General features: G+C 39.7%; 1 protein-coding gene across 2 annotated transcripts; it reads right to left on the minus strand.

The window, feature by feature from the left end:
* Positions 1–4,790: 4,790 nt before the first annotated feature.
* dmrt2b (doublesex and mab-3 related transcription factor 2b) lies at positions 4,791–8,440 on the minus strand. Of its 2 annotated transcripts, XM_036522260.1 has the most exons (3): positions 7,784–8,440; positions 6,191–6,287; positions 4,791–5,717 (listed from the first exon to the last, which is right to left on the minus strand). In XM_036522260.1, the coding sequence occupies exons 1-3, from the start codon at positions 8,120–8,122 to the stop codon at positions 4,936–4,938; spliced, it is 1,218 nt and encodes a 405-aa protein (XP_036378153.1). In that variant the 5' UTR covers positions 8,123–8,440; the 3' UTR covers positions 4,791–4,935. The 2 variants fall into 2 exon arrangements, with proteins under 2 accessions (XP_036378153.1, XP_036378154.1); XM_036522261.1 differs by lacking the exon at positions 6,191–6,287 and having other exon boundaries at positions 5,575–5,717.
* Positions 8,441–19,752: the final 11,312 nt, after the last annotated feature.

A 19,752-nucleotide genomic window follows, 5' to 3' on the forward strand; every position in this document is an offset into this window, starting at 1 on the left:
TGAGACATTAGTCACAATAGTGCTCTGGACATGGGCTTCTTCATATTCAGGTGCAGCACTGCCATGAGGTGAAAATTATTTTAACAAATGGTACACAGTAATTCTATCTGTGTAATAACCCTCTTAAATGGCAGTATATATTGTCTTGGCTATTAGAAGAAATTTATTTTTTATCCCCCAAACATTTTTCTTCCTCCCTGAAATTGGGAGCTGGATTGTCATGTCTGTAACGGTAATCCAGTTAGAACAAATAGCATTTAAAGGTGCTGTTGTTCTTGGCAGGTAAGAGGTTCCCATTCACCCAGCAGCTGCAGTGGCAACAGTGCAGCTTGTATCACGCTATCTCTGCCTGCCAGCCAAGCACATGGGCTCATTTCTCTTGGCTTAGCAGCTGTTATTCTTCTTATGCCCCACACTCACCGCCTCCCAGCGCTGAAATGTAGTTTTATGTGTCAATAACCCTTTTTTTCCCTTTACGAGCCAGGTTCCAGTGCCATCAATCAATCTTAAGAAGGTGCCAATAAGTTTGCACACTACATTTATAGACGGGGACCATATAACATGTGAGGATCGTGTTTCCAGAACTGGGAATATTACTGCCATTTGTTGGTTTCGGTTACCCAAGAACAGAATCAAATCCAGCCTTCGTAAATATCACGCTAATGGTTCACACAGGGGGACAAATCTATTTTCATCTGTATATAGCAGCCACCGTCAAGTCATAAAGTTCCTGCACTGGTCTGGCATGTGCTGCTTCAACTGGATGAAGGACATGAGGTTAGGCTTCAGGGGTGGGTCTAGAGGGTGCACAGGCGCTGATCGTTATTTTGAAGGCAGCCTGCATGAGGACTGTGTGTGGGTGGTGCAACGCTTATGACACGGCAATAAGAACCGTGTCCTAATTACCTCTGAAGCTGAAAAAGCTGCGGTTTGTGCGCTGGGGCTGCAGAGGTGGGCTTTGGTGACCAAACAGCCCGTGAAAAAGTAACAGTATAGCAACACAGCTGCAGCTGGAGGACCAGAGGCAATTACCCTGGAGTCCAGGCTCGCGGAGGGGAGCTTAAGGCGAGCTCACCAAGAAAAACCCAAACATTTGGATATGGAGAGGGAAAACTATCCTCCCTGTTTCCACAGAATTTTGTAAAGTTGTGAAATTTTAATTCCGCTGTGGCTTTCTCACTTTCAGACCCATTTTTGGAAAAAAATGCCCTTAATTGTCAAGTGCCCTCATTTTGGGCTTCTGTATGTGCTGAGTATATTGAGACTCATGTAAGGTGAAGAATAGGAGACCAAATCAGTCTGCTGTAAATCCAGCTTACTTCATATACAGTTTGTGCAGAGTTGAATATTTTTCCTTACAGAAAATTAGAAAACAATCATGTGAATTTCTTAAAATCCAGTCAGTTTCACTGGTATTAAATAGCAACATTTATGTCATAAACAGCGCCATATTCCTGAGAATTTCAACAATTTGAAGGCGTATTCATAGAAAATCAAAGAACAAATTTCACTGAATTAAATAGCCATTTCATCTGTACAAAAAGAGAGGGAACAGAACTGCAGGGCTTTACCTAAAGGGGAAATATAGTTACAACCTTTGGAACTGAAGACAAAAATTGTACAGGGTGAATCTGAAAGGACAGGGTCCAGCGTTTCCTGATATCAAGGCATCGAGAACAGGGGTAAAATATTTCCCAGAGAGTATACATACGTCTAATAGTTCATACACGAGGCAAAAAAGGCTTGTGCACACAAGTGTAGAGAGTAAAGACCTGCTACCGCACTGTTTTGTCTTAGCTGGATTGCCATTTCCATGTTGTCCCAGTACGTACGGAGTATATTCTAAGGTCAGTGACACACACACAGACTTTTTACTGGGCTCAGCAGGTGATGTATCTGTGGCCTCTGGCCAGCCCACCCACTCTGTAAGAGACACCCCAACTTAGAGCACAGGACGGGCTGTAACCCTATAGCCTGCGTTTTGGATTATGCCTGCCAAGTGTGGGAAGGGAACCCTCTGAATGCCGCATTAGAGAATCTGGCAGGGGGATCAAAGGCCTGCTTTGGGCCTTGATACTAAACGTTGCCGATATTCTGTCAAGAGAAGGAGATGCTGATATCTAGATTATACAAACATGCTCGGGTGGCTTCTTGCTATGAGCAAGCTACATGGATAAATAAACTCCATGAGCTTTTTGAGGGTTTATGCTTTGAAGTAATACATATTTTTCCAGCATGAACCAGAGAAGTGTTTTTAAGGGAAATAAAATGAAGGCGTGTGCATTCTCTTTCGGGAAATTAATGTAGCAGAAATGGACAAACAAATCTTAACCTATTCAGTAACAAAAGACAGGAAGTTAATGCCTTTTGTAGAGTTGGTAAAATCTCACAATGAGTTTAGAACCTGAAATCTGCTCAGTCAGCTAGCTGGCCTTTAGTCAATATTGGCCCTCATTTCTCAAAAGAAAACGTTAATAAACCAGAAAAAGGAGGGAAGTGCACACATCTTCAAACAATGGGAACAATATAGCTAATCGGCATTCTGCACAATCCTAATGAGAAATAGAGCAAGAATGGCATTTAGAAAGAGGTCAGAATCTATTAAACCATGCTGCCAGGCTCTAAAGATCCTGAAATGAAATGTGGGGAGAAGATAAATGGAACTTCTTTGTGCTAGAAATTAATTTATATCCTTGTATTATTCTTCAAAGGAGTCATTATCTTTGTGTCTGATTGATGTTTGTGTCTTTCCTTATTGCAGTAGAAATGTTAATTTAAGTGCTAAAGTGATCTTAATACTCTAAATCTGTGTTGATTGAGTACAAAAGCATTGATATGTTCTCTCCCTGCTTTTAGTGTTACTGCGTCCCCTTCTGAAAGGGTGCAATAAGACGCCTATCTGCATTCCATGGTGCACTGAGATAGCTCCACACGTAGCCAGGAGCTGTATGCTATCACCCATGTTGACGCCACACGGCCCAGAGCTGTCAAAACTATCTCCCTGCCATATCATAGAGTTTACAATAAGGGGAAAAAAGGCAGTATTTGATATAGATCAGCACAGGGTTCAAACAAAATTGCAGAGGCTCCGCATAACGGCTTATGATAAAGAACAATGCTGGCAACACAAAACTTCCCACCCCTCCATCTTAAAGAGAAGCTGCAACTCAAGGCATTCTTCTGAGGGAAGATCCAGGAAAGAAGGGGCATCTTGTTACAATCGACAGTACCTCTCTGAGCTCTGTCACTTTGCTAGCACAGAGGTCTGAAGGCCCACTGGTCCCTGGGCAAGAGCATACCACACACAAACCCAATGAAAATGACTGTGTATGATGGTGTCCACACACTCTGTTAATTACTATGTCTCTGAGGACTCATAAACCGATTAGTATTCTTTGACAGTGAAAAAGATTTTTGAAACCCACAGAATTTTTTGGACAGCCTTTGGCCCAGGATGCCTGAGAGAGCCAAATGCTTTCATGCTGTAACTGGGCACAGAAAGCTAGTTTAGCTGTTTCTATTCAAACTGCAGTGGCTTTTGAAATTTGAAGCATTTTATTAGTTATAAACAGTATGTATAAAATATGTTTAAAATTAATTTATTTATGTAAATGTAAATATTTTCATAAAGATGTATATAAAAATACACAAATACAAAATAGTATATTTTTTCTAACTAAATTCAAATAATTGTGTAATTGTGTATTTTTTAATTAGTCCATTTAAATGACAGTAGAAATTTTCTTGCATTATTTATCTGAATTTTTTTTGTTTTTATTATTTTATTATTAAATCATTTTATTAAATTTCTGAGAAAAATAAATGTTCAAAATGACTCTACCTTATGGATGATGAAATAGTTGACAGTGTATTTTATTCTTCTTTAGCTGTGTTACAAAATTCAGGCAACTCTCAACTTTTATTTAAAGTTACTGTGCTGAAGAATGTTCTGTGTCATTTAAATCTATTCAGCCTGAAGCCGACACTCTTATTCAGAATGACTTACATAGTTTAGAATTTTTACAAATTATCCATTTATACAGCTGGGTATTTACTGAGGCAATTCAGACTAACATCCAAACCCAAAGGCACATCAGTGGCCCATCTAGGAGTAGCAACAGGGTTATAGACCCTGCTCCTTAACCACTACACTAGCGTTATTCAAACCTTTCCTGGCAGCCCACTGTCCTGCGTATCTTCTATCTATCCTTGCTGCTTGATTAAATCAGGTGTGCTCAGCTAATCAAAAGTGCCACTGATGAGTTCAGTCAAGTAGGTAGAGCAAGGATAGACAGAAGATATGCAGGACAGTGGGCCGCCAGGAGTAGGACTGAGAAACACTGCACTACACCACACCGCCACCCAAAATCACTGAAAGATTTTGAAAACATACAGCATGTGCTATAACAGACACAACAAATGCATTACGACATTAGAAATAAAATGTATTTGAAACTGATTTGTAACTCTTGTAACAAAGACTTTGTATTTGATGATTTAAATTTTCCTGCATACAATATGATCATAAGTTTGTGGACACATTTAAATTCAGTTACAGTGTATGATATACAAAGATTGAAACATTTTCAGGTTTTTACTAAAGGAAAAAGAGCAAAGCCTGAGAAAGAATACCAGAAATGGATGAGAAAAGAAACACTAAATACAAAACCATATAAAAAATTAATTAAAGCATGTTATCATTATTGTTCAATGCGATATCAGAATTCCCACTATGGATAAGATAAAAATATACAGTATATTTTATCCCCTAATTTGAATGTTGGCATCATACTGTCTGAGAATAAATACCTTTGTTATTCAAAGAGTTATTCATAATGGGATCTTTTGGACGACTGTTTTTAACAGCCATGATTCTGTGTTACGAACGCCTCAGGCATTTATGGCTAAAACATTTGTTCATTTATGTAAGTGTTTTCAGCTCTTTAGTAATGAGTCCACAGAAAAGGGTAGAGTGCATACAACAGTGTTTTTGACTGATTTTGTCTGTAAGCTGTAACAGTTGTCACCTGCTGAATTTTTCTTAGGTGTGAGACAGTGAAGATCTGGAGGGGGACAATACGTGGCTGGGTGCAAACAGTTTTGAAACACTTGGTCTGGCAGTGAGGCAGGAGACGTGATGCCTGGCTTTGGGACGCTGGGAACTCTGGCGCTTGGAAGCGCATTTGGTCCGGGAATATCCATGTCAAAGCCACTCAGATTCTCAAGGCAACTCCGCTGTTGTAGGCAAGGAAATGGCACAAGGTATCCCTCTTGACAGGTCTTGCTGTCCTTGCAGTATTCCCAATTTTCCAGCTCTTTCATCCTGGTCACATCCAGGCGCTCAAAAGGCAGGGAGCTGCACTGCGCTGGTAACTGTGCGTAACTGTTCTCTGTCGACCTGGCATTAAACAGCTCTTCTGGACAGCAGTGAAGGTCACACTCAAACAGCAACGGGCTGGTTTTGTACACAGATGGGTAGGCTGTTGATAGTGGCTCTGCAAGTGGACAGCACAGGGGAGACGCAGACGACAAAACTGGATGAAGGATTTTAAATCCAGACACATTTTCTAGTTCTCTCTGTCGTAATTCCCTTTCGAGCATAATGCCCTCCAGCTCTTTGTCGGCGAAGGCGCGTCTTTTTCTCATCCTCTCACTCAGGGTGGGGTACTGCATCCTTTTCGACCAAGCAGCATCTTCCAAAGCAGGAGGTTTATATCCTAAAGAATGAGAGGGGTGGTCAAAGTTTGAACCTTCACTTTATGTGGTACACTTCTGAAGACCTGAAAACATTATATTGTAAAGCATTTAATGATAGGATTTACATCCAAAAATATTTCCCACAGAATTTCGCTTAAAGATTTTTTAATTTCTCAATATAAATTTATTTTTGACAAAACCTATTTAAGGCAGATTTACACATATTACTTAATCACTACATATGCATTTTAAAATGTTTTCATTAGGAGGTTGAACTCAGATGGTTGCCCATCAATCAACAGGTTGACAGAAAAATGACAGCTGTTATTTTCCTCACTGCACTGTATTTCCATAAACAGAATACACACATATAGTATTATTAACATACACATATAAAGATATTTTTAGTTCTGTAATTGCTTACTGATGGCAGCAACACATTATGTGTCTTCTTGAGCAGAAACTGAGCCGCAGAGCACTCATTAAACTTTACCTTCCAGAATGCTCTTTGCTAGAAGACTGGGTGCCTTTGAGTACCGCTGGTATGCTGTCTTTCGGACTGGAGCTGATATCTTGCCATCTTTTTTCCCCTGCCACAGATGCATATATAATTATAAAACTAAAATTACTGAGAGAAAAAAAAACTTATTTATATAATAAATAATTATAATAAATAATAAAACTGTACCCATTGTGTAAATTCAGCTGAAAGCATCTATGAACTTTTAATTAACATGTGTCACAAGAAATGCTTTAAACTGAGTTTAAAGGCACTCTGAGTTTTCTACTTTTACAGCAGAACCCAGGCTGTGAAAGTTGACAAAATATTTTACATACACTGGAAGTACCACAGGGCTCACTTCTGGAGTCAATTATATTCATCATTAACAGGTTTCCACCAGGTATGATACGGTGTGGCCATTGGATTGCGTTCAGTATTTATGCTGCAGATCTATCTGTGGACAGTTTCTCAAACTGTAGCTTAATCAGATATGTATTGATTGCATGATTTTAATGGTATCAAGAAATCGATTCAAGCAGATTTCATTCAGATAAACTTCTGCTTGTGTGCCCCACAAACCACGTTAAGGAATACCATGACTTTACCGACAGCTGACAAAATGAAGTCCTCCCGAGCTCATTTGTGAAAGTCATCAGAATAATTTTTGACTCAAATCTAAATTTTGACAAACTTGATATTAATATATATTTTTAGCTCCACTATATCGCCATACTTATCACAATCTGATGCAGAGGTACTCATTTATGAGATGATGCTTTCTGGAGTTTCCACATCTTTCTAGAATAAACTGTAAGGCATTCAGCCAGCAGCTTGGATTTTAAGCAGGAGAAAAGCCCATTTCTTCTCCCAGAAGAATTCAGTTTTAGATTTAAATTTAAAGCTGTATGTGGTCAGGAGCCTCTTACTTAGAAAAATGTGCAATGCACTGTTGTTCCCAACACCAGAAAAGGTGTATTTTATGTTTTGATCTTGCATTTTCAGAGCCTTGAGGTGACCTTTTTATGGTATATAAGTGTGTGTGTGTGGGTGGGTGTGTTGGTGTCTTCACAGTAAGGATGTACAAGTCCTCGTGATGCCCCAGCAATGTTTCTACATTGCAACAAAAATTAAAACCAGACTATATGCTGTCCTCCTATTTGACTGCTCTTGTTTAAGAAATATTTTCACAAGTTTCACGCCCTGTGTTTTAAACGATTGCACGTGCAGAAAATGGAGGGAATAATATATTGTACGTTTATCCGACATCCAATGATTCAATTATACTGATAAATCAACAAGTCTACTCACTGAACCTCTGAGAGCAAAAGATGGACATCAACGACAGAAGGTATTGAATCCAACATACATTCAAATTAAAATATTAGAATGTTATTGTCATCATACTCAGTAACAGTGAGTTTAATAGTTTAGTAGCTTACAGTGTCGACATATATAGTACTGTTATTTTATTGTTAGTGCACCATGCTGAAATAGATAAGAAGATTAATAATTAACAAACCGGTGTTTGTGATTGTGATCTTTAAAAATGCAACACAGATGATTCAAGACACGCGAGAGTCAGACCTCTGTAGCTTGCTGTCTCCTCAGGGCGACCTGTGCTGCCATCACTCGCTGTCGTTCCACCACAAGCAAACAGTTTGCGCACTGGCAGTCACGCCAGCGACAGAATCGTTTGTGGCCCTTCAGGCAAGACACCACCCCATGGTTTCGGCAGCGAGCGCACTTCGGGCTGCGGGTCAGCCTGCGCGGCAGCTCGGGCTTCGCCCCCTTTTCGTTACATTGCTCCGGACGCAGACATCCGTCAAGGCTCTCCACATCGATCTCCTCCTCATCGCACTCGGATTTGACTAAATCAGGCTTTTTTGAGTCTCGCTTGGTATCTACTTCCAATGGGGAGGACATCTATGATGTACGTCTTCCCTGCTCTGTTATTACTACTGTATCCACACTTATCACAACTAAAATAACTAAATCTAAATCCGTTTTTCAGATGTGACGCTCTTGGTTCTGTCTTTTGGTGTCACCTGTTGGTGTTGCAAGGCGCAAATTTTCATGTCTTATAAAAAATAACGTCAAGAAAAACATACTAAAAAAAAGTTCGTAGTGACAATTTTTTTTTCTTGATGGAAACTAGTAACCGAAGCAGTGCACTTTCATAAACCACGCGGCTGCTCAGTGACGTCCGGTCGAACTGTTTCCAAGAACAGTGCCACACTTCTGTGTCTCTGGCAAGCAATTTCAAGTAAAGTGATATAAGATATGTACACACATGACACACACCGGTACCTGCCCCGCCACCTCATAGTTTGAGCTCCTCTTTCAGTTATTGCGTTGGATTAATTCCCTGTGCGGATCCCAAAGTAATCTTTGACGTCACGGGCACTGAATTAAAGGCAACCTTGCCCATTCTTAAACGTCTATGTGAGACATTTTGTGCACTTTTTTGCTGACTGTTCAGAACGGTTGATAATCACAAGAGCGCGTCTTTATTTTAATGAGACCACTATCATTTTAATAGTAGTCGTTTAGGTTTTGATGATTTCTCATAAAGGTATGTGTCTATAGCCTACATTCTTTCCGTTCTTACTAGGTTCAGATGCCATCGCTGTGTTGGATGAAAAAATGTGTGCCGAGATTTCTCCCTTAACGGGATGGGATATGGGATATGGTTCAAATTACTGGGCAGGTGACGAACTTGTTAGGACATTATTTGCAATGAATACAGTTTGCTCCATTAAAATTAGCCGATCGTATAATGTAACATTAGACAGATATATCCTAACAAACAGCATTGAATTAGGCTATGTCAACTGTAAACGTTTCACAAATAAGTGACGGTATTAATAAAAAAAAAGTTTTTACGTAAAGCAGATCATTAAACTCCTTACATACTAAAACGCCTAGATGTTTAAACGGTTAAACCAACGTGACCTTCATTTAAATGTTTAAAGCACATTGCTTGTTAATTATGTAGTCTAAATGCCACAGGGTACGGATTACGGTTTTAAACGACACGACTAAAGGAGTCGTAAAACAAATTACATTTTCCCATTACTTGAGGACATCATTCTATTCCCCCTTAGCCATCAATGCTGTTGAATAATTGAGAATTTGCTATAATTGGATGGTGGATATTTGGGAGTTTTGTGTGCAGAGTAAAAGAAGAAGACTATTTAACAAAACATAATGACACAACGCAAAGTAAAAATACCGTCTGCGTATTTTATTTTCAAACGTTGACGAAACTATTTTATGAATGGCTTATCGATTTGTTATTTATTAATTTACGGTAGGCTACATCTCATAAAACGATTATTTTTTAAACAGACTTTATCCGACGTTACAGTGTTGTTGACCATGGAGTTTGCGATCTTAAACCATTAAGATTTTTTAAATGAGAGAGCGAAGCCTTGGATTTGCAGGTGCGCGTCTTTGTGCAGTTTGTGTATTGTACATCGTCACATATGTTTACACTAGCGATTTAACACCGTTCTCTGCTAATGAGGAGTAATCAGTAAAGTGACAACAGCGCCACCCTGTGTAGTTTTTACTAGAACCGAATAAATCAGCGGCGCAGGAAAATAATGGAAACCTCACGTTTCTGTGAAAATATAACCAATTTAAGAATATGTGTTTTCCACCTTTTGTTTCAGAAACAGTAGCATATAGATATAACATGAAATTCTTTGTGGAGAGGGAACTGGTCTTGACTGAACGTGAATCGCATTTGTACAGTTTTGATTGAGCGCAGGAAGAACATCTGGACCTGTCCTGCAAGTAGTGAAGCTATTCAGGAATTCTCTCACTGTAAAATATTTCTGTAATACTCTGTTTCATAACAACAAGATATGAGAAGAAATGTAGGTTTTGAATATGAGATTCCCTGAGAATGAACAAATTTGGTTTACATGATCTAGAAAGAAAAGAGAAAAAATATCAATGTATGCATTATATCATATGGACTCATATGCTATTTAGGTAGAAACATGGCATGTGAACACTTCCATCTATCTGAAAGGATTAATGAGAGATATGAGCAAATTTGATGAATTGACTTCTTCTAGCAGAGGGAAGAATTTACTTCAAATATTATTTCTGGTATCATTAAGGATGAAGGAGATATACACTGTGCAGAGGATCATTTTATAATATCACAGGGTTACTTCACGAGAAATGGATTTCAGACCAGTAACTTTTTAATTACAATTGTCCTTGGTCAAATGTGACATAGTTAGAGCAGAGAAGAAAAATAAAACACAAATTCAAAACGTTTCAATTTCCTCAGTGCTATTCATAAATGGTAATATTCATTCTAGTACAAATTTCAAAAATATAACAGAATCCTGTATATGTGAGAGCAAATCATTTTTGTTCTTGGGAAGAGGAAGTGAGTTATCAAATAGCTATATGCCACCATCAAAACTACAACCAATCATTTAACATGTTAAACATGCAACCACCATTTGAGTCCTATTTTGGCATATTAGGAAGTCTAAATTCTAAATTAAATACAACCGCTTGTGCTCCTAATCATGTTATTTCCATGACAACCTAAGAAATCACAACACTTACAGCTGCATTTTCATTTGGAGGTACTGTATACAGATATGGTAAATGACAGACAGGGAAAAAGATCTTAGATGCCCCCTACTGCTGCATGCAATCAATTACACTTGAATAAAACCATTGCACATTTATTTAGTTTTAGCTCGTTAGATGTGTAAGACAAGCCAAAATGTAGTTCCCCTAAAATCAGTTGATGGGAGAGGAATGCATATCTCCAGTAGCACTCACATATTTAAGAATATACATATGTATTACTGAAATATAAACAAAAACCTTCTTCTTCTTTAAATATTTGGTTGTTCTTTTTTAATGGGAACCTTCTAAACATGGAATGATAAATAAGAAAATGACAAAATCCTCATCTTTAGTCAGACTGGTTAGTGTTGCTTTTAGAGAAATGAAGAATGCTTATTTTACAAGGTTATGAGATTTATTACCTGCTGTATTTTGTACTGGTAAATGTGTCTGCTGTTGAGAGTGTGTGTGTGTCTCTGTGCCCTCTTAGAAGCCTAAGGTTTCTTCTGAGTAAAATAATCAGAGGAGGATCCTGCCATCAAGAGTGGGTGTCAGTCGTAGTCCAGTTCTATTCAGCATAAACACATGAGGGAGGCAAAGTCAAAGAGACAGGCAAGATGCAAATGATGCCGATGTCACTAACTGAGCTATAATTGCTATAAAGCAATACAATATCGGAGCATTGTCTCCTGTGATCTGCATTGCGAACCTCCAGAACACCTATATTTTCCCCAGTAGCCATAATTCTGGGCAGTTTGCTCTTGTGCTTTTTCTCGTTTCCCCTAAAGCACAGTCATATGCTTTAATTACAAATACTACAGAATCTGGTACTGCACAGTATAGGTGCTAGATCCACAGTGTAATAAGAGCTGCATAACATATTAAATAGTGCAGCGTTTCTCAATCCTACTCCTGGAGCCCCCCTGTCCTGCATATCTTCTATCCATCCTTGCTCCAAACACACCTGATTAGTGTGATTAACATGCTCTCGATTAAATCAGGTGAGCTCAGCTAATCAAAAGTGCCATTTATGAATTCAGTCAGGTAGGTAGAGCAGGGAAAGATGGAAAATGTGCGGAGTAGGGGGGCCCCAGGACCAGGATTGAGAATCAGTGAAATAGCGCATATCTGGTTTCTTTTATGTGTCTGGGTTCTGGAAAATTAGGCATGTCTGTCTGGAAAGTGAGGAAGTGTAAATGAAGGCTCTTGAAGGGTGTAGGCCCATGAGGCATGCTTACCAGAATGGCCTGATAAATTGTTTTGGCAGCAAACAAAGACATGAACGGTAAAGGTCATGGTCACCTGTTCACACAAGCATGTCTGCCTCTACATGGCCTCCATTGTGACATAATCAGTTATGTTTAGAGCACATCAAAGGCAGCATGTGATGGAAGTGCTGCTCTGGCCCCCTACAGATAGGCTCTAGCATTAGAGAGGAACTGGTAAAGGAAGGGGTCGTAGCGAGTCCTCCCTGTCTCATGGTAACAGCATCAAAGAGAGTTTGAAGTAGAAGCAACAAGAAATGTTTAACAACCTAGTTATGAAAAATGTTAGAAGTTTTCTTAGTTGGCTTTCATGATTTGTGAAAGATGGAAACTGTTTTATTCTTTTTTTGTTACATAATTTCCCCCAAGATGATTTTTACTTCATGTCATGATGAATGATAATCTCTGCATTGAAAACGTATGACACTCAGAGACGGCAACAGTAAAGTTCACCTGTATTTCCCTCTGCTTCCTGGCTTCCAAGAGACATCCTTGTGTGCAATTACATTGGACATTTTAATGTACAGTATGTCAAAATTAAGACCACCCACTGCGCACTACATCTAGTGTTTGCCAGAGTACATGAGTGTGTGTCCCACGCCTGCTGGCCGAAGTCTTTGTTTGAGATTGCACTGGGGCTTCCAGGTGGCATCTTTATCACTCTTTTCATGCCAACATGGGAGCCCGGCAAAGCTAGTTCTGTTGACTCATGAATAAGCAGCTGAAGTCTTGAAAGGGCACAAATGCTGTTCGTTTAGAGACTCTTACCATCAGCACTTTCCCTTCTGCCTGCTCTCTTCCTGGCTTGCGCGCTCTCTAAATAAGGCATCCTCTCCCTAAGCTTTCCTCAATCATCTTTAGACTGGAATTCTTCTCTTTTTTTGAGAAAGATCCAGCACTTATGCTTTTAGGTGTATGTTCAATCCATGATTCCGGCATCTTACGCAGTAAGTGTTCATTTCAGCCTTTGTGTGCAGCAACCTGGTTCAGCTGATTCTCTGGTTTTGAAATACAGACTAAACGAATGTCACGTGTTCACTGTAAGGGATTTAAAGAATCTGTTTAGTCAAACTTTCTCATATAAGCTTGAGAGGTCTTAAACATTCAGTTGGAAGCGATATGAAACACTGCTCTGGACCTGAAACAAATTAGCAAGCATAATTTCCGATGAAACTGAATTAAATATATTCTATGTTACATATCACCTCAGACCTTTTAATTCTGTGATTCCCTTGGTTGTCACCTTTAGAATAAAACTGAAATAATCCCTAATTGTGAAGAAAATTATACCATTATAAAATGCAGTGCATTACTTAAGTATGAGCTTTGCTATTAGGGTAAAGACACAATATACATATTTATAGAAAATATGTAGCAAATTGCACTAATCTCTGTTACTGAATTTATAGATGTTGCTCTACTGGTGGAAACGTATGAATTATTCACTGAAGTTGGCACCCCCTGCTGGCTTGTTTGTGATGTGTATGGTGGACCATATAGAGGAATTGGATGCTATCGCACAGTTGGCAGCTGCAAAGTACTTTGGCTTTTCAGACATCAGACAGTCACTAGCTGCTCACTGAGGATCTGAACATTAAAAGTTGTCTGATTTCCAGTTACATAAAATGCTTGTAATGTAATGCATATATGGGTTACTGGTTTCTGTAGTGTAGCTGCTTTGGTGCAGTTGTCGTTCTCAAAATGAGTACAGATTTTGCAACCACCAGCCTTGGCAGAAGACCTTCCAGTGTGTGACATCACTGTCTGTTATATGCTCATTACTCCAATGAGCCCTGTTCTGAATGAGATTATGTCTGCCCCGATGACTTCTAATACTCATGCTTGCCTTTGCCCGAAGCAATGAAATTTGGAAAGCCCGGAGGAAAAGGTTTTGTCTGCAGAGAGTGTTTCTGCAGAGCACTGTGAGAGATGACCATTCCCTCACCCTATGCTTGATTGTGTGTTACAGAGCAGGGAAAGGCCAGACATTGATTTATTAATCCATCTCCGAGCTAACGGAAGTGTGTGAGAACTCTGCTCTCTGCCGCTTTTGTCTTGCCTCCCAATGCCCTCCGCTTTATTTTATTGATAATAAACATATCACTTTCTGACTCGGAGAAAATGTAGTCACAAAAGGTGGAGCATTCTTGACTTTATTCCAATTTTTTTTTTAGTCATTCTTTTTTTTTAACGTTCTAAAGCCTAAAGCACTTTACCGTTAAGACCTGATAATAGCCTTTTCAAGTTTGCTGTGAGTTTGTTGAAATTCAGAATGAGCATGCTGAAATCAAGCAGTAACTTTAACAGTATGGATATTGGAAGTGTGTCAGGTGCTCATATCAGAAGCTGTGGGATTCCACATGAGGGTCCCTCTGGGCCACCTCTGACCTCTCTTTCAGGAAACCACCCACCCATCCCACTGTGAAGGACATGGACAGGCAAGTGTGTTTCCGACATAGCAAATAAAATAACTAATTATATCAATTCATTCAGTTGTAAAGGAACAGCCTGTTTGTAAATGAGGCTGACTCTCAGATCACAAATCCACCAAAGGATAGAAAGTGCCACCTAAAGTGATGTAATTTGAAGGTCCCATCCCTGCACTGCTGCACCTGTGGTGCTGCCAACTGTCATGGACCTGTCGACAGGTAAGCAGCTCAGCATCTACACCCCACAAAACTCAGTTCATCACACACACACACACACACACACACACATCTGTGGAAACAGGAATAAGGGCTTTCCTTATCTACAGGGAGCACTGCTCCTCTATTGCACACTCCTTCAGGTCACTGGCTTCAACTCCGTTCTTGTCGACCCCACACCAGGAAACTGTGCCAATTCGCCTCAGCTGGCTGGCCTGAAACACAGAACTAGGGCTCACCAGTTGCACAACTTGTTAGGTATCAGAGCCTTGACTCCTGCTGATGATCTTGCTGTAGCCAACTTGTATAGCGTGTTGGGTACACTGGCAGTACACTTGAAAATTTGAAAAATCATAAGGTTTGTGTTCTGGGTTTAGCTGGGACCTCCGCACATCCTCCTGATTGTTGCACATCTCGTTAGCCAGGGCAAACAAAAGCCTGCTAATCAAACGTATCTGGCGCACACTAAGTTTGTACCACTCCAGCACTCGTGCCACTCAGATTACAGCTCAAAAAGCAGATTAGAATGATACTGCTTCCCTCTGATTTTCATGTATCAGCGGAAAATGAATTTTGACAGATTAACAGGTTCTGCTCATTTGTATCCTTTGAGTGCAGCGGCACGCTACCTTCACCTGATTGCTGTACCTCAATCTGTCACAGCACCAAATTTCGGAGAGCAAAATCAAAAGAGCACAGAGGGAATCTGGAAGTTAAATTCAAGGGCAGAAGCAAGCTGCACTTTTCATTGCTGAAACTTAAATTGAAATGCCACCTTGCCTGACTTTCACAGATTCCCCAGTATGATTCCAGGATCATCTGCAGAGGGAAAATAGAGTATGTACATATTGTGTGTGCTTATTTTTGTCAGCGGCTGCTCAGCAGTAGCTCCTGAACACAGTACTATTATGTGAGATGCCAAAGTTTAGATCAATACAGGCTTCTGATATAGCTAGACTTTGCTTTGCACATAAAAAAACACATTTTTAAAAACCTGAGAATGATTGCAAAATTACAAAAGTGTTCAGGTACAATTGATAACAAGCTAGTACTGTTGAAAATAACAAGCTAATAAATAAAATGGTCAGGGCTCAATAGAAAAAAGATCAAATATTTGAGATGCAAGCAAAGATTAATATGTCAATCACTATATCATTATACCTTTTTCAAGATCACAAATTCATACGCTGGTGATATATTCATCACACCAAGTCTTTTACTGTATGTGTGCAGGTTAATCAGGCTACTTCCTCACGGGGCTGTTATCTGTTGGTCTGCTGAGGAACAGTGAGGTAGTCAGCCATTGTCGCTGCCATTCCCATAGACTACTGTCTCAGACTGGTTGGCTGTGCTTCTGAAAGTATGGTTTTTGGCAAGCTTAGAGAGCAGATGAGCACTGCCAATGTGCTGGCCCCACAGAAATGTATTATGAATACTGACACCAGCACATCTTCTGTGTCATACTGGCAGAGGCCTGAATTAATAGCAGTTCCTCTCCCCATCCGACCCCTGGATGGATGGAGTGGAAGGTCAGATGGGGAGGTAAAATATAATCAGATAAAGGAGTCAAGATAATCCCAAGATTTACCAATGAGATTGGAGCCTGGAATGTGCGAAAGCTTGGTGCAGCAGGCAAATTGAAAAAACCGACACACTGGCTTACATGCTATAGGTGGGATATTGTAGTGTCAGCAGCAATTTGATGTTGTGGGGTAAGAGAAACTAAATCTAAGCACCAGGACATACCAGCAGTAGCATGTATGGTGCCCAGACGAAATCACATAGTTTGTTATGAGCAGCCCTGCTATCTACAGTAGAGTAATCACATCAAAATCACAAACCCACAAGTTAAATTTGAACAGAATTGGAAAATATTACTATCACACAAACTTGCAGTGTGCACCTGCATTAAATTAGGATGATGAAGAATGTGACAGATTTTATGAAAGAAGCAATTATGAACTCACTTGGAAGAGGCGTACAGGTAATTATAGGTGATTTACACAATAAGAATGGAACACATCGAGACTGGGGTTGCACAGTCTACAAATTAGGAACAGAAAACACCAACAGGAGATGAATGCAGAAGCCTCTAACCGTCGACCTCAACAAATTAAAAGACCCAATCCTAGCAGTGGGATTCCAAGCTGTAATAGGAGAAAAATCTGCAGCATGGAACCACCTCTAACCAGAAAAAAGTAATCAAGCAGAACATTCAACAATAACAGACACTGCAGAGGAGGTCTTGGGTAAGAAATGAAAAAAAATCGAGCTTGAATTCCATGGTGCACTGGAAATATGCAATAAATAAAAATCACAAAGAGAAAGATGGATGATGCAGTGCAATGTAGAGGCTAGTGACAGAAGGTTGCGCAGAATTATTGAGAAAATCAACAAAGCATTCAAAAATGGCTGAGAAAAAGCAGAGGGGGCTAATGGAGGAACACCAATGAAGGCTGGAGACACAACAGCAAGCAAGCAATTTCATTCTTCTGCTTACAGAGAAAAATATGGTCACAGCACTGTGACAGTCTTTACAACCATCAACTTCAAATGGATAATAGCACACTTCAACAAAAAAAAAAAGGTCACAAGACAATGATGGAATGGACATTCCAATCACAAGACAGGAAATAGAGTCAGTTCTCCGGGAATTAAAACTGAACGAGTCGGCAACTGTTAATAACATAGTAGGTGAAGTCATCAAACATGGGGCAGAATGGTGACAAAAGCACTTATGGCCATTTGTCAGATAATTTGGCAGGCAAAGCACTGGCCTGAAGCTGGGGCTAAAGCTCCGATACTGTTATTACCAAGAAAGGCAATTTCCTCACGTCTCAACAACAGCACCATCACCGTAATAAGCCACCTATGCAGAGTGATGCTAAGCCCAGCTCTCAACAGACCTGAGATGTCAAGCTGAGGTGCCACTGGTGACAAGCAGAGCAGCAGACAGAATTCAAGAGCAAAACATGTGTACTAAAAATGAAATGTACGTCATTAAACAAAAGGGCAGCAGGCTTCGCCAGAACCCGTTGGATAATGTGGGGTCCAGTCCATCAGGGCAGCGGGTCAATGTTGCCATGGAATGGCATGGTGAGACCCAAAGTGGTTTTTCTGGAAAAGACGGGACCAGTCAAAGTCATTGGACAAGGAACCCTGGATCCAGCAGTGCAAAAAGGGGTATTGAGGGGAAGACTGAAGCCCTGCATGTGGGATGAGAGAGGAGGAGAGAATTAAGAGGTGCAAGAAGAGGGAGAAGGAGAGGTAAGCAAACAGCTGGCACAACTGGAAGAGGAACAGCTAGCATCTATATATTTACATGCTGGTTTGGATCGGTTGGGGGGGAGAGCAGTCATTATCAAGCAATTTACTTTTTTCCTGATATTTAATTGTTAAGCTTTTATTGGTGGGACCAAATGGTAGTAACCAGCAACCAGTCAGACACCCCAACAATAGTATAATTCAAGTGTTATTATTTTATTCAAAAGGCCTTTTTGTTCTTTTTTTTCTTTTCCAACCCCTCTTCTGCAGTTAAGCTGTGAAATGCCTGACAGATGCAACACACCAGTGAGCCCACAGGCTCAGATTTGCTTGATGAGCTGCTTGATGACCTGAAGAAATTTCACTGTAAGAAACATCTCTGTTCTGACACATTTCAGGAAAAAATTCTGGCATTTGTGATTCTTTCGTCTGCCCGCAACATCCACTAAAATTTTTCTCGTATAAAATTAAAACTTACTTACTTATAAATTTACTTTCATCCTGTATCTTTGTCAAGACTTACGTTAAATAATAAGACTTCTTGTTAAATAATTTTCTTCTGAAATATTGGTCATCAACTGATTTCCAATCTGAACTGTTTTATCCCTTTTAAATTGACAGCATTGCCATTTGGTCATGTTAATGATAAACATGCTCCTCTAGTGAATTTTCTGAAAGGGGGGTGTTATTTCAGGTAACCCTTCCATACTAGCATAATAGAGTGCTTACTTGCCTCTAAAATGACCAGTTGTATGTGTGCTTGGTGACACAATCTGAATGTTATTCTCTTTGGTCCCCAGAACCTAATCAGTTCTCAGGTCAAAAGGTTGAGAGGCAAAGTCATAGATATTTAAAGTAATTTTTGATCTCTAACTCAACCAACTATGCATAGATTTTGAAATATCTTTAAAGATTTTGAAGATCTTTAAAGATAAGAGATCATCAAGCTCATAAGCCAAACAGTAAGACTCCTAAACAATTTGTAGTTAGTTTTTCTATTACTTCTGCCATTTTCATTTAGCTGGCCATCCATGATGCTAACAATGATAATGTTGATGATGATGTTCTCTGTTCATTTGAGAGCTGTGTTATCCAAAAAATGCGATATGTCTGACTGTATGATTTCAGAAATTAAGAGGCAAATCATTGTCTAGGCAAATCCATTTGTTACCCCTGAAGATGCATTCCATTATCATCAGTAATTACATCTTTAACCATCTCCAATGTATCTTTCATGAGACTCAAAGCACTTGCCTTGCTTCAGTAACTGTATTGATTTCTGTTGTGTTTGGCTGAGGTTAACGAAATTGCATATGCAGCAGTGCCTACACTGTACTGAGGGTTTTTACTCTGGAGCTGTCTAAGATTTTTTTTCTTGTCTTTGATCCTACTTTCTCATTGACTGGCAAGCAACCAAATGGCCTTCTGCACTCTGACATAATGAGTTCTGAAAAATAAAGACCCGTACCCTAACGTTCACTGCCTAGAAGATGCAAAACATTTCCTTCTCTAGTCTTCTGCAGTGCTGTGGAAGTGTACAGTGAATATATCCACACACTCTGAAATAAACAAAGACATTAGGCAAAGCCTGGGACCTTTTAGTGTGTCAGTCCGACGTAAATTAATGTGCGAGTACTTTGCATTGCAAAACACATCATTATTGTGAAATTTTATTATTCAGAGAGATCTGCATGGGGGAGCGGGATTAAATGCTCTTTATGCAATTTAATTCAGAGCAGACACACAAACAAAAACTATGATAAAGATAATTGCCAGC

This window comes from Megalops cyprinoides, chromosome 2, assembly GCF_013368585.1.
Source record: "Megalops cyprinoides isolate fMegCyp1 chromosome 2, fMegCyp1.pri, whole genome shotgun sequence".
NCBI classification, from domain to species: Eukaryota; Metazoa; Chordata; class Actinopteri; order Elopiformes; family Megalopidae; genus Megalops; species Megalops cyprinoides.